Source organism: Apus apus, chromosome 7, assembly GCF_020740795.1.
Source record: "Apus apus isolate bApuApu2 chromosome 7, bApuApu2.pri.cur, whole genome shotgun sequence".
Lineage (NCBI taxonomy): Eukaryota > Metazoa > Chordata > Aves > Apodiformes > Apodidae > Apus > Apus apus.
The window spans coordinates 24,077,657-24,092,697 of NC_067288.1; the positions used below are offsets into that span (position 1 = coordinate 24,077,657).

At 37.3% G+C, this 15,041-nt stretch overlaps 1 protein-coding gene across 5 annotated transcripts in view; it reads right to left on the reverse strand.

The window, feature by feature from the left end:
- The window catches only part of LOC127386921 (BEN domain-containing protein 5), a 911,971-nt gene that overhangs the window by 349,993 nt on the left and 546,937 nt on the right, over positions 1-15,041 (reverse strand). Inside the window, exons 2-4 of one of the 5 annotated variants that reach the window (XM_051624632.1) lie at positions 10,104-10,237; positions 8,060-8,429; positions 1,742-1,890 (exon numbers count right to left, since the gene is read on the reverse strand). The exons of 2 other annotated variants lie outside the window; for them this stretch is intronic. In XM_051624632.1, coding sequence (XP_051480592.1) covers positions 1,742-1,890; positions 8,060-8,429; positions 10,104-10,237 — 653 coding nt within the window. Of the gene's footprint in view, positions 1-1,741; positions 1,891-8,053; positions 8,430-10,103; positions 10,238-15,041 lie in introns of all 5 variants that reach the window. 2 more of the 5 variants (XM_051624631.1, XM_051624633.1) reach the window with 2 other exon arrangements.

The window sequence follows — 15,041 nt, forward strand, 5'->3', positions numbered from 1 at the left end:
ACTCTTGGCTTGATGAAATCAATGGGAACTTTAGCCCCAATTTCTGAAACTGCAGGATCAGCTTCAGGCACAATGCAACAGAAACAACAGCAAATCCAAAGCAATGCTCACCACAGTAACTGTGATAACATGTGCAATATATCTAAAACATGTCTCAGATGATGAACTCTTTTTTTTTTTTTTCCCCCTCTCTTCTTCTTTTCTTTAAATGAATGCCACAGGCTCTTTCAGTAACTCTGTTCTCCCTCTGGAGAGAAGAGATTTATCTGCTTTGAAAGAATCCTAAAAAGATCAAATCCGATGCCACAAAGGACAAGATTTCTAAAAAAGTATTTCAACTACTCTGGTGGTGTATGTCAATAAAAGAGTAATGAAAAAAAGGCATAAATAGAGAAAACTGAAAACAATCACCTGCCAACATATTGTACATTATTATTTCACATTTCTGGCACCTGACTTGGCTGAAGTCCCAATAAATAGGCAATTAAAGAAAGGCCAAAATTAAAAAAGGAAAGTTAAAGAGATATTGATATCTGCAAAGACAGAGAAAATTTCAGGAACAGAAGTGCCAAAAACTGGAAGATGAAATAAAGGTGCAGGAAAAGCTGCATATAAATACTAAAGGACGTGCCCTATCTCACAGACCTTAAGCAGAAAAAAAAGGAGGTAAACCAAACTCTCACAGGAATATATACTAAGTTTTCATTGCACAAAGATACACAAAATATACACACAAATTACATGTGTTAAATATATTAGGCAAGAAAAGCCATCTGAACCAAATACCTGTCAAACTGCCAAGATTATACTATTTTTCACATACATTTTGTCCTCAACAATTACGTCAAATTCGTCTTCAAGAATGACAGACACTTGTGCAGTTTTGTAAGACAAATCTGAAAAGATAATATTCCATGCTGCTCCACTGTGTGCCAAAGCTGAAATGGACATTTCCTCCTAAAAGGTTCTCAGATTATGGTACTGAATGCATACATAGCTTAAGAAAGAGGATCTGCACAGGCAATTCTGAAGGACATACAGTTTTGTAAAAGAAAGATTATGTTCATTTAATGGTCATGGCAACAGCTATAATAGCAGCCTTCAGTACACGACTGGACAATGTGTTAAACATGCTGAAGTTTGAAAAACTATCAGTCAGGTTCTGGAAAACTGTAGCTAGATGGTGTTTTGCCAGCTTTATAAAATTGTCTGTACAGTAGCACTACATCAGCTCAATTCACTGGCAACGCTCCTACCAGATTCAAGGGAGCCCATTTTCATTCCAGGGTTCATTATTATCTACTGGACTCCAATTCAATTAAAACATGAAAGCTTCTCTGTAAGATTAGTACAGCACATTAAAAAACATGAAAGAACTTTTAGAAAAAAAGTATTTCTGCTAGACAGACTAACTTAACTTTATAATGTGGGTCTGTAGTCAGTGGATTTGTGTGTGTCACCAATTGAAGACCATGCCCATGTGCTTGAGCATGCATATTTAGTAATTATATTCCTGGTGTTGCACAGCATTCAATGGTCTCATCACTGAGGACAATTTACTATGCTGTTCACACTTGTGTAATTGCATACTTTTCCACAGCATAATAGCATACCTTTATGAAAACTGAGCAAGTCTGTATAAGCTGCTACCATGCAAAAACGCAAATTCAAGGCAAATTCCACAAGAAAATCGCCTAATGGACATTCAGAAACTATTCATGCTATATTGAATTTAAAATACCTTTCCATTCTCGAGAATATACTTGTCCATTACTGGAACGGGGGCAGGATAGTACGTTGATGTATTTGCTTCCTCACTGAAGGTCTTCTGTACCTCTGGTTCAGGCTCAATTGATTCTGGTTTTACTTTTTCAAGCTCAATGGCAGGTCCTAGACAGTTAAGAAAAGAGAGCTGTCTGCTATCCCACAGAACATGAAATCAATCACTTCATCACCAACAGTTAGCATAACATAACGCATTAGTCATGTTCACTTTAAAGTCAGAAAGAGTCTAAATAAAAATCCTACTTCTGAATGTCAATAAATAAAAGCAGGATAAGTAATTCTGCTTTAGAAACATTAAATGTTTAATTTTATTCTTAAAGGATTTGGACAATTATAGATATGGGTAGGATCGTTTCAATGTACGCTATGGATACTGTGTTAAAATGACACTGAAATTATAAACCAAAAGCAACAATAGCAATTCTTCACATAAGAATTCCTATATAGTTGCATAGAAACTGGCATAATTTACTATGATGGTTATATAAATTATCCATATAGAATTACAAACTTTCTAGACATTAGAAATCTCTTTAGATATAACAGAGGTATATTAGAAATAGTGAGGATCTACAGAAATGCTATCAAGGAAACAGGCTTAGGCTACATATGATAAAGTATCATGCATAGAAAGCATTCAAGGTTAAGAGAAACCTCATAAATTAGAATTCAATTGTCCAATCCATTCAACACACTGCTTTTTATGTTTAATGTAATCAACAAAAATTAAGCACAGATTACACAACAGAATACTACTAAGCATATGCTTGAGGCTTCAAAGAAGGATAACTGTTTTTTCAGTCATCAACTTTTCTTCTCCAGATCAAATGTATAAATTGTTCCTAAAAAGGCAGAAAAACAAAATAAAATAATTTGTGAACTGGATTAAATTATTCCACTCATTGCAGCTGTTACTCCAGAAGCCTAGGAACAGGCTACAGCCCCAAGCCTATCATTGTCCCTTGATGTCATGAGAAGCTCCAGCAGTCACTGAAGTTCCATGCAGGGATGGTGGTTCATTAACACTGTGAAGTTGCTAGCTTAGACCCTGGACAACACAGAAATCAGCCACTTCCAAGAACTGTAAGGATAAACTCACCCACTTGTAAGAGCTATACTGTCCCAGGTTGGAGCTGAGAGCACTGCAGCACTCTGCAACCCAATCTGGGCATCTTCAACAAATGACAATTAAATATCAGGTCACCATCACAGCTCAGCAACCCTCTTCAGTGTTTGTGCAGACAGACCAAGTTCCGAACTGATCTAACTCTGCAAGTCAAGCTGGCACCAGAGCTCACATCTTCAGACACGAATCTTAAATATTTCGTGTACCTGGAACAAGTGAAGTATTCATTCCTCCTCCTTTGTGATTTACAGATTATTATACAGTGACACCAGCATTTCCTCAATTGTCAGTATTTGACATTTCTCCTATATCTTCTTCTGTCTACACCTACATAGCAGGCTAAATGTTCTCAGCTGACTGCCACTTGACACTGAGCAACTACTAGAAGTTGTCCTGGCAACTCAGACAATCCTACACTGCAGTGTTACCAACAGTGCCTCAAGAGCCATATACAGGCCAAGCATGGCACAAATAGGGAGATAAGAAAAAACATACCATTTGCGTTATACATTCCTTGTAATCTCAACTTCCTTGCACCTCAACTATTATGCACATACAATGGCACGACCAAGACAAACTAAGCTTTCTAAACTTGAGACTGCTAAACTGATTCAGACTCGGGGAAAAACTTGGTTTGATTAAACCCCAAAAAGCCTGCACAGATCTCTGTGGGGACACATCTGAACAAGCAGATGCAGAGACATAATTGCCAGTGTAAACTTAAGAAGTGAACTTTTAGTTGTTAGTTGAAAACACATTCTTCAACAAAGTGCTATTTTAAGTTTTCTTATACTTTGAAAGTCACTTTGAGGAACACACCTAAGGACAATGACCTTCTTCCTAGAAGGAAACAATTATCTCAGTTTGAACACTTTTACTAGTTGCTATTTTGAAGCCTTTTACTGTTTTGTTTATAGCAATATATTGACACAGCTGGAATTTGGTTTCCAGAGTTCCCCCAAGAAAAACAGCCGATTAAAGTCCACAACAAGCATAGCTCAAACAGGTCAGAAAAAGCTCTACTGCAATTCATGCTTTACTTCTTGCTTAGAAGTCACCAAACCCTTTAAAATGTCTTCTTTTATATTCTATTGATGTTTTTTCTTTCCAAATCTGCATCTAAACTAGGTAGCTTTCACAGCTACTTTCACCAGCTAGTAAAGACTCCATTTTCAACCTGGAATGTTGTGAATTAGTCATACAACCTGCATAATGCTAATGGGAGCAGTGTACCACACACCACAGACTACAACCTTCCTCTTTTTGTAGCTCTCATGCTCTGCATCTTACTTTAAAGATGATGAACAGGACAGACAAAAATCTGTCACTATCTAAAGGCTTATCAATGACAGTACTTATGTAATAAGGATCTTAAAAAAATACAGTTCTTCAGAATGCAAAAAAGAAAACAAATGGTTTAATGCAAAATCCTTCTCCTTCTGACCATAAAGTTTCCATAATATCTGAGAAGCCAGCAACATCAAATGTAGGATGAAGAGGTACAAGGCTTTCCTCTAAAACCTCTTTTTTTAAAAAAAATGCATCTTAGGCTACACACCACTGAAAAACTAGTAGATAAACCAAAATAAATGAACTAATAAAGTGGTCAATATACATTTGCAAGCAGAAATCTGTTTTTCCACGTGGTCTACAAGAATTTGAACACCAACGGGAGTCTGAGAAGTAGTAATATTATATGCATGGTACCTTCTGTCCTCACACTTGATAGAAACCTTGGCCTTCTTCTCCATCAAAAGGCCAAATCAATCTAGAAAATCTGAGTAACAGTAATTCCTTACACACGGCAAGACAGAAATACCATTTCATTCTTCCTAGTGTCAGCCCCAAGACACTGTAAACTGGATCACTAAAATTAAACTGGGATTAATAATAATCATGTCAGGGGCTGTATGTGTGTTGGTGATTTAACGTGAATGAGTGAAGGTGAATATACTCCCTGACTTAAGAGTAACACTAATTCCTGGCAACACAACATGAAAACGCAGTATTTATCAGGGAGTAAACAACACTCAGACATTACCCAATACAACTTCACTACTTCTGGCTTTGTACAACCGTAGTAAACTGCACAGATCTTATGCTGGGGACAAATAGTTTTTTTAAGAAATTACTGAAATTCTTCGCTTTTGCAGTCCAGGGACTATATTTAAAGTTAGGCCTACCGGGGAGCATCACCTTATTCTCTATGGAGTAAAACAGGGCAAATGAGTATGTTCTTAGGTGTAACAGAACAAATACAAACAGCTAAGGCCTGGGATTGCAAGGCTTCCCAATCCCAAAGTAGGCAAGAGAAAAAGAGGCTTTGGCAGCACACAATGTTCATGGTGCTCAGATGAGGGATTCTGTAATCTCTTCCATGACAGTCATCACATGCCCCCACTGCTTTGGTCCCTAGAGCCTTAGTCAACTGCCTGCCTCCTGCAGGAAGGGATCTGTTGGGCAACAGCACATCAAAATCATAAAGAAGCTTCAATACATCCTCATGGGTCAGTGCTGATTACACTGCTGCCATTTACCACATCTGTTTTCAAGGCTCTTTGAAAACAAAGAGCAATTGAGTGTCACCACGTGAAAGATTAAGAACCTCATACTTCCCACAAGAGTGGCTCAAGTTTAGCAGAGATGAAGGCCTAGGTCTAAAGCAGAATACATTGACTTCTAGCTGCTCACAGAAATCAACATATTGATGGGAAATTAGGAGACTGAATGCTTGACAGAATGTTAGCTCAAGAGGCTGTTCTATATTTGATCTGCAAGTTTAAAATGGCAACAAGCACGTGCTCCCCACAGCTGCAATTCATCAGCACAAACCAGCTGTCATCTCATGCAAAGAAATCAGAAATCTCTAAGGTGAAACAGAAATGCAATTAGTTTGCATTAAGTCCAGCCTGCTAGAAGTGCAGCATAACATAAATTACCTGTAATTTGAAACTAGGTTTAAGAGATTGCTGCAACAACTGTGGATGAGTTCAGGATGTAATCTATTTTCTGAACAATTTTCAGAGATTATTCACCTACCTAAACATATCTCATTTGCAAGCTGGAAAAGCAAGGAAGACTAAAGGAGTTTTTACAGATCTATTTCTTGATTAAAAGTAGCAATTTTCATACTGTCATCAGACTCTCTAATTTTCTGAAGATGCCTCCCTTTCTAAAAATTCATACATTTTGTACTGATCTTTGTAGCATCTGGTCATTTCTCTACTCTGAATGAGGTCTCAAGGAAAGGCCATAGAGGTATCAGTGGTTAACACAATTGAGTTTTAGGAAACACACATTCCATGAAGGGGACAGCCCATAGGGCCAAATTCTACCATTGCCATCCGTTAAAAGTTCCATACAAGTAATAACAAGGAATTTCTGTTGAAGTTACCTATAGGTCGTATTTGTCCAGGTGTGTGATTGAATTAAGAGAACTCATCTTCAATGTAATCGAGATTTATTTTCAGTTGTAAAGGAGGTCCCAGATAGATACAATGGAAATTCAAGCCCAGAATTTAGAGAAGACTCAGCATTTTTTCAAGAGGTTGTGTTTTTTAGGGTTTTGTTTGGTTGTTTTGATTTTTTTCTGGTTTGCCTTTTTTTTTTTTACTCCTTCTTCTTAGCTTGCTTGTTTTAGCTCAAGTATAAAATGTATCACTTCTTTCTTAAAGTGAAAGAAACAAGACAGAATTCAGAAGCTGTCTTCATTTCACTGCTGGTCTCACCACCGAAATTGCTGCAAGTCTACCAACTAAATTGGTATTTTACACTGTTCAGCCCCATTGCCTACCAACATCTGGCTGGTGCTCCATTCACATAAATTCCAGCTAACTACTTGCAGATGAAGAAACATCTTTCCATCCAAGGAAAATTTTAGAAAGCTCAGTGGAATCTACTGCCAACCACATCATGTTTTTCAGACTGTGGAAACCTTGCCTATTTCATTTTATTTAAAAAGCTAACTGGAATGTTTATAATAAGTAATGACATTTTCATTAAGGACAGTGTAACAACGATGAGCATTCACAATCAAACACCCAGTTTCAATTGTCAGTTGCTACTTCAAGACCCTGGCCCCAAACCTGCGGGCACACTGTGACACATGCTACAGCACAAGCACATGCTCTCCCAGGTTCAGATTTGTACGTGAATGGAACTCAGACCCACATGCAAACTGCATGCACTCGTTCAAGGCAAGTAGAAGAGCCAATATCCAATTTACATGCAAAAATCAAATTTCCAGATACACAAAGGCAGACATAAGAAATAGCATGCTAAGTTTGGATGCACAAATTTTAACCAAGTTTCAGTCACCGAGCAAATCTTCAACACAGCAGTACCACATACTAATAGCAATTAAATATAAATTAGTAAAATATCTGAAGGTATTCCAAGGGCACCATCTTTTTATTTGGTCTTTTTACCCATTTATTCCAACATAATGGTTAAATAATTGTTATATACCAAAACAAATGAGCAACTGAATTGAGATACTTAAAATTTAAATCCAAATTACATAAACCTGCATTTTGTAACAAGTGTTGATAAACAGGACACTAATATAAAAAGTTTTTCAAGTTATTCTTTAACAAACCACGATTTTTCAAATAGCATGGCTGCTTAAAGCCACTGCTAAGAACTTCAGGAATATATCACACTCTAATGAGCTACTAATGGGAAGAGGGGGCGGGAAACGGAAAGTAACACAGTCACTTACACAACAATAAACAAAATCCCTAACTGAAAAGAATAAAATAGTTTTAGCCCAAATATTCATTGCCTTTTCTTTCTTCTTTTTTTAATCTTTTTAAACTGGAACATATTAGTATATTTTGCAGATGATGCTTTATTATCTTTTTCAGCACATACTAGAAGGTCAGAGACTTTTTAAAATACAGCTACTTAAAATGGAACTCTGATTCAACCACACCAGCACAAAGACCTCTGCTATCATTAAGGAAAAACCCAGACGTACATAGCATACAAATTCGACACATATTGTACAGCCATAGCAGAAAACCCTTTTAACATTCAATGTCCAGTTTAACAACCACTGCTATTCTTCAAATACGTTTCCATTACTATTGATCACACTTGCAAAATTCATTAAAACTTGTCCCATTTAAGTCCGGCACTTACCACTACCTAGTCTTAGAAGCAGTACATCCTGGAGTCTCCTGTTCAAGTCTCTGAGCTCTTTCATTTCTGACACGAGTGCCCCATACTCCTTTAGCTTCTTTGCCTGTTGCACAAGCTGCCTCCGCGTTCTCTCAAGCTCCTGTTGAATGTGTCTCATTTCTTCTTGTTGCTGTTGGTAACTCCTCAACAATTCTTCATACAGAATCCGAGGAACTACAGCATCGTCCATATTGTTCAAGCCTTCCGAAGTCTCCATAAAAGCCTCCTCAGGGCTGGAAGTATTACTGAGACTCATCCCATTCTGTTTTTCAAGGCGAGCAACAACGGCTTCAATGCTTTTGTGTGTACCTTCGCTTTGTTTCCTCCCATCTTGCCTCTGCATGTTACAATAAAAAAATAAATTAATTAGGAGAGCAGTAAGATGCAGTAAAATTCAAGTTCTACAGACTTGGAAACTGTTAATGTTCTTGTCATCCGAAAAAAAGCAAGACAAAGTCTGCCTACAAAAACGTTTTGCCTATCAGATTCTTAGTGGCTACACATCATAAGTATCATGCACATGTTATTCAGCTAAATGCACGTACAAACTTCTGAGGCAGTTAAAGGCCTTTCTCTCTGCATTTGTTCAACACTTGCTAGCTCAGTGTATATAGGTCACTTGATTCCATAAATAAATATGATTAATTTCCTTTAAGAAAAAGTGGATCCGGATCTCTTTTCCTTTAAAGTTTACCCCTAACATTTAGATTTTCAACAGCAATGGCTTTCTAATAAAAGAAAGAATCAAGTATGTGCTATGTTTATCACCTGTAACAACATGAGAGATGAAAGCAGAATACCATACAAAGCTGTTGTGTGAACAGAGGGATTGTCTTTCCCACACTCAGGGAGACAAAACCTTCTCTGACTATTCCTGTAGCACATTCACCGAACTGCCTGATGCAAGTGACCGAGTTAACACTATCAGCAAACACTGAAAAGGAATTGAAAACACAGAAGTTGGAGACAGAATATATCATCCAGCCTCATCTCCCCCTCATCAACTGATTCTTTCTATATTTGTACTGCATTGCAGAGGCTTCATGTCATTTGAACTCTCAGCAGAAATTTACCTTCAGGCACCTGCACAAACCCTAGAAATTAAAACACACCTGTTTTCTGGGGCCTGGACAGTGGCATTAAAATGTGACAATTAAAAATCACTAAATTTTAGTGGCCAAATATGGAAAAAGCATTTGAACTTCCAAGCAACTGCAAGGAAAGCAAATGTAGCTCATAGGTTAGAGACAAGGAGCTGACACTATCAATTCCCATACCACAATATCCACGAGTAATGTGGCAGAAAATGAAATTATTTGATGGTACGCCTGCTCCACGCATGGTCTAAAAAAATAAAAATAAAACAAAAAAGAAATGCTGGCCCACCATACAGAAATGCACTAGTATTATTCCTGCAGCTGCAAAACACATGAAGCCACAGAGTAGTATTTTATTCTGAAGGTTGGCAGACTTTTAAAGAAATTATTTGATATATAAAATTATATACGTTTACATAGTAGGTTTCTGACATCTGGATCTAAAAAGGCAACTGGCAGTTACAATGGAGGGATGCAATCCTATCAATTTATCTTCTCTCCCACTGCTGGGAAGTCTTAGAGCACCCCTTCCCATTCCAAACAAGCAGCGTGCAATAGGTCATAAATGTCACCAAGAACAGCTGCTCAACATTCATGGAACTGGTGACTTTTAAAGCATTCTGGGCCAAAGCGGAAGAGCATCGTTCCAAAAGCTTCAAATGGCAATTAAGCTGTGCAGACAGTATAAACAGGAAAATATTGGATTGCACATAAATCAGGTTTTGAAAACCCTTACCCCAACCCACACACAATTTGACCCAACTTCACCAAAATCAGTGTTTTAAGGGGATCAAAAGCAGGCCTGGAATTCTTAAGCTATGACGTCTGTATATGCCCCAAGCACTTCCAAGAAAAAAGAACAAAAAAGAAAAAAAAATAAAAAAGAAAAGAAAAAAAAATAAAGACTTCAGTACCTTACTGTGTCTAAGCTCCACATCTTCTTCCCCATAATCTGTAACCTCCCCAGCTTCTTCTACGTGATTGAGAGAGAGTTTGGGGATTTTAATTTTCTTCTGCATCACACTGTTCTCAAGGTCAGTTTTGTCCTCTAAAATGTATATTAAAAATAAAATTTTGTTACATTAATCAGTGTTCTTACTTCCAAGTACTACATGACTTAGGCAAGACCAGTTAAAAAAACCTTCCATGCTTCAATCCCTTCATAATACTGTGATCAGATTCATCCATGGTGAAACTCAATTGATGCCAACTGACAATTCTAGAGTTTCAACAAGGGATCAGTCTGGTCAAAGACAAGGATAAATATTGTAAAATGCAAAGCTAAATTAATGTGAGTTAACCAAAGTCTCAATGAGTAGCCTGTACTATCCCTAAAGTAGAAGTTAAAGATGTTGTAAATAAAACAACTTCCATAAATTATGTTTACCAACAGCATTTTCATATTCATAATCTGTTGCTGCAGTTCGAACCCTGCTTAGGTTTAAAGTGAAAATGTACTTGGTAATTCATCCTATACTCTAACCATCATCTGTCAGCAGTACAGGTCTATTTGCACACATGGCAGATTCTGCTGCTCTACAAAGTGCAGTGCTGGAAAAAGGGATGCTGCAGGATAGGTTGAAAGGGTATTACAGAAAAGTTGAAAACAGACCAAATCTGTAAGAAAAATACTATTCAGCTCCTATTGCATTAGTTCATAGTACTAATCCTTTTCCTTTAGACACACAAAGTCAATAAATGGTTAATCTTAGAATCTCATAACATTTGAAGTAAAATATTTTCATGTCTGGAATATACTAAAATATTTCAAAATTAACTATTTCAAAACATTATTCCAAAATATTTTTTTGAGATATTTTAGTATTCCTGAAAAGGTACAGAGGGGACAGGGAATAAGGAGTATAGTCTCCCCACATGTGCCTGTGATCCGTAAAAGTCTTGCAGAGCAGACAATGTTTTTCAAGATTCACAAGCTTGGCTACCTGTTCAACACACTGACAAGGAGAAATGCATTTAAGCTCTGAAGTGTTTTCTTTGTACACTGAAAGCTTATGAGCGAGAAAGAAAACATCTAGAGTCTTCTTATCCACCTGCAAACTGTATTCCACAAAGTGTCCCATGAACATTTCTAAAAGTGCCAATGAGGATGGCATTGTGAGTCCTTGGTTGCATTGACTTTTGCTTTCTCAAATTAGCATGTCTCCACAGGACCTCAAAATGGTTAGTGTTGACAGTGTAGAAAAGGGAAACAAAGGTAAATCACTGCTTAATGAGGAGCAAGGCATTCATTAGAAATGAATTACACAGATGAATGCAATTCATTTTGTTACAGATAGAAACAGATCTCTTGTAGGCAAATGGTGATATTACAGCCCAAGGCTGTGTAGAGAGGATAGGCACAGAACATGCAGAGTAAGACATTAGACAACCTGAAATGAAATGCAGATGGTAGCAATAAATACGAAGACAGATGCAAAAAGAAACAAACAACAAAAAACAGCTAGGCTTATTTAGAGCATTCTCCATTCCCCAGGGCATCGTGGATGCTTATCCCAGTAAAACAAAAAGGCAATCCAACTGTTTCAGTTTTGAAAAATAAACCCTTACATTTTCATTTACCTGGAAAACACAGGCTCATCACAAAAGGGAGATAATTCAATTCTACTGTCAGAGAGCAAAGAAAAAAATGAGAGCCCTTCTTAAAAAAAAATAAACGTTTTACAGACTAAAGGACAGACTGATGGGTATTGGTACCTTTTTGGAAGGACAGAAATTAAAGAATAAATAAATCCATATTGAATAAAAAAAACCTCACCAAACTTTTTTGTGTTACCACATATTTTGGACATCTGATAGATTGAGGATTTCTTTGCTAAACTTGTTCTCACTGCTCCTTAGAGAAACCAGTGCACACATACTGCAGAGTCAGCTTCTCCTGACTGCTTTGCCAAATTGCCTTCCACTGAACATGCAGATGAACTCCTTCTACATTTAAAGAATGTAGATTCAGTTTCTATGCTCTGAAATAACCCTTGGCCTCACAAAAAGATGGACATAATTTGGTTACTTTGCTTAGTTAAAAAAATGGTCTGCTGACAAATAGTTGAGGTCACCAGTACCAGAATCCCCATGCAAACTGCAAAAGAACACAAGCTGTCCTTCCCATGTCCAGGGAAAAGCAAGTCTTGAAACACTCATGGAAAGGGGTCAGAGAGGAATAATTGCATGTGCAGACTAAAGTGGAAGTCAGCAAATACTCTCCAATGCATAAAACAAGATTAATTTTTTTAAAAAAATTGAATAATAAGAATATTTATCTTTTCATTTTGTTTTTTTAAGTCAATTTATAAAGGTTAAGATAACATTTTAAGCACCGAACAACAGATATGAAATAAAATAATTAGTTTGGGTTCAAATAAAACAATCCAAATTATCTGTATTCTTCATTCTCTCTCCTCCCAATTGCTCATTTTTTCTATGAAATCTATGTTAGCAGAATTTCACTGGTGGACTAAAGACACATGTTTATTTAGACACCCTTACAAATGCTTAGTTTATATATTTTGGTGTACAACTATCAACGCTGCTCTCTTTCATGTATGGTAAATATTCTCATCTGACTTTCTGACTTTACTGCTGTAAATATGATTCAGTAAGCTGAAGAAAAGAACCTTTTTCTCCCCTCATAAAATTGGAAGAAACAATGGTGAAATTAGTTCATATAAGTTAAATCACGGGGATTTTTAATTTAATCAATGAGCAAATAATTTTGTTCCTCTGCCTTCCAAAAATATGTGTAATACTTTCTTACACATGTTCTGGTCTTTGTAGGCCTGTTTATAGACAACTCATCTAGTGTGTTGGATATGAAAAGGCCTTTTGTTTTTATTTTTTTCAAGTGCATTTCTAACCTCTGTTGTCTTCTACATTAGCTGCAGATAGAGCCAGAAAAATCTCATTCTGAATTTGAGGCTAATGCTGGAGTACTGGCTCTTGCTCTGTAAATATTAATGGAATTTGAAAAGGGATGGGAGGGAGAAGAGACCAGGAGGAGGGGCAAGAGAAACATGAACATGCATTTAGAGCAGTTCTTCTTAGGACTCTCTGTCTATTGTTGTGCCAGCTTACAAAAGACAGATACAAAAAAAGAGTCCCACAAAAAAGCAACACACACCTATTTTGAGCCAGAAGAAAACCAGGATATGCCTAAAGCCACAGAATGTACTTGAGAGAGAGAAGAGAAAACCTAGAAATGTTGTAGCTCAGAACCCTGTTTTGTAATGACCAGAAAAACTTCTCTGGACTTTGTCCCCAATCAGTTAAATCTTGCTACAAGTTAAAAATGACACCTTCCATTAGGTGGTCATGATCAAACTGACATAAAGTCATGTCTACTGCTTTTCCAACATACAGAATAAGTAGTTCAGTGATACCAGCTACTAAGAACTCACACTTAATACACCTAATTAGGTACTTGTAACAAAATACACAGGGTAGAAGTACGGCAGAAGAATGGACAACATTGTCCTTTAAGAAGAGACATTCTGGAAGACACCTGTAAATTAGGAAAAATTGCCTTTGTGCCCAGTAGCCATAATGTCAGACTGAGACCACAGTATTCTGGGATTCAGTACACAGAGAAATGCATGCTGGAGTAACTGCACTCTAGGAAAAGGTCAGATTTGGAGAGATCCTGCCAGTCAACCCCACAAAGTTCTGCACAAGAGCCAGTGCACGTGATAGCATCTCTCCCCACACAACCATCTACCAAAGTTGTCTGGGTAGTAAGAAGAAAGTGAAGTGCTAAGAAATCTCAGGGTGATTAGGAAGATATTTGGACTCAGCAGTGCTGAAATAAAAGCCAAAAAAACATGCTTGCCTTAGACAATCTGTATCAGCTAGAACAGGATAAACTGTTCCTGGAATGTTTTCTTCAGTCAGGCCTTCTTTCAGGGTCAGGAAAGGTGGATCCAGGCCAAAAGGTAATAGCTTTATGTCCAGAGCAGCAGCGAATTGAGGCAGCCAAAGCAACTTTGACAGGGCAGGATATGAGTTGGTTAAATTCAAGTAAAAATATGTTAGTGCTCTAAAATTGAGAATACGACTGTGGGATGTAGAATAAAACTATGGAAATCTCAGAGTCTCCTATAAAAATTCCTTACTTTCTAATTTAGAAGTAGGGACTGAACAAACTAATCCCTCCAAGAAGTAGCTCAAATGCTGATTTTTTTCCACCTTTGGAGTAAAAGCTGAAAAAATGGAGGAAGAGAACTCTGCACTTCAAAAGGATGAGAGATGGCAGGTCTGGGATCAGTCCAAATAAAGGGCTTGACAATGCTATAAATCTTACAATAATATAATGAAAGAACCTTGAGCAAAATTCGTCCTTCCCTTAAGCCTTCAAAAAAATTCCACCCCTTGTGAAAAATGATACACTGACAGATGAAAAAATTTACCATCACCCTTCCCATTTCCAGGCAGATACCCAACACATATGGGCAACACCTGTACAAAATTCCCCCACACTGCTGCACTGAACTGCTTGGCTACTGATTTAGGCAGGTTGCTTCTACAGAGCAGAAAACGTCACCTGCCTCAGCAGGTTGTGCATCAGTTACAGTTCGTAAAGTAAAATACACATGAGAACCAAAGCAAGTAAACCACAAGCACACTTTGTGCTTCAGAACAAACACATACACCAAGCACTACAGGGCATGGATTCCTAAGTGCCACTTAACACAAATAAACAATAATCAATATCCCTACGACTAAGAAGGAAAAAACCCCAACATAATAGTACCCAAACAAACCAGCAAGTCTAGTTGAAACTGGAAATAAAAAAAGAATCAAATTATTTTCTAATTTAATGCAAACAGTAAAAAAGGACTTTG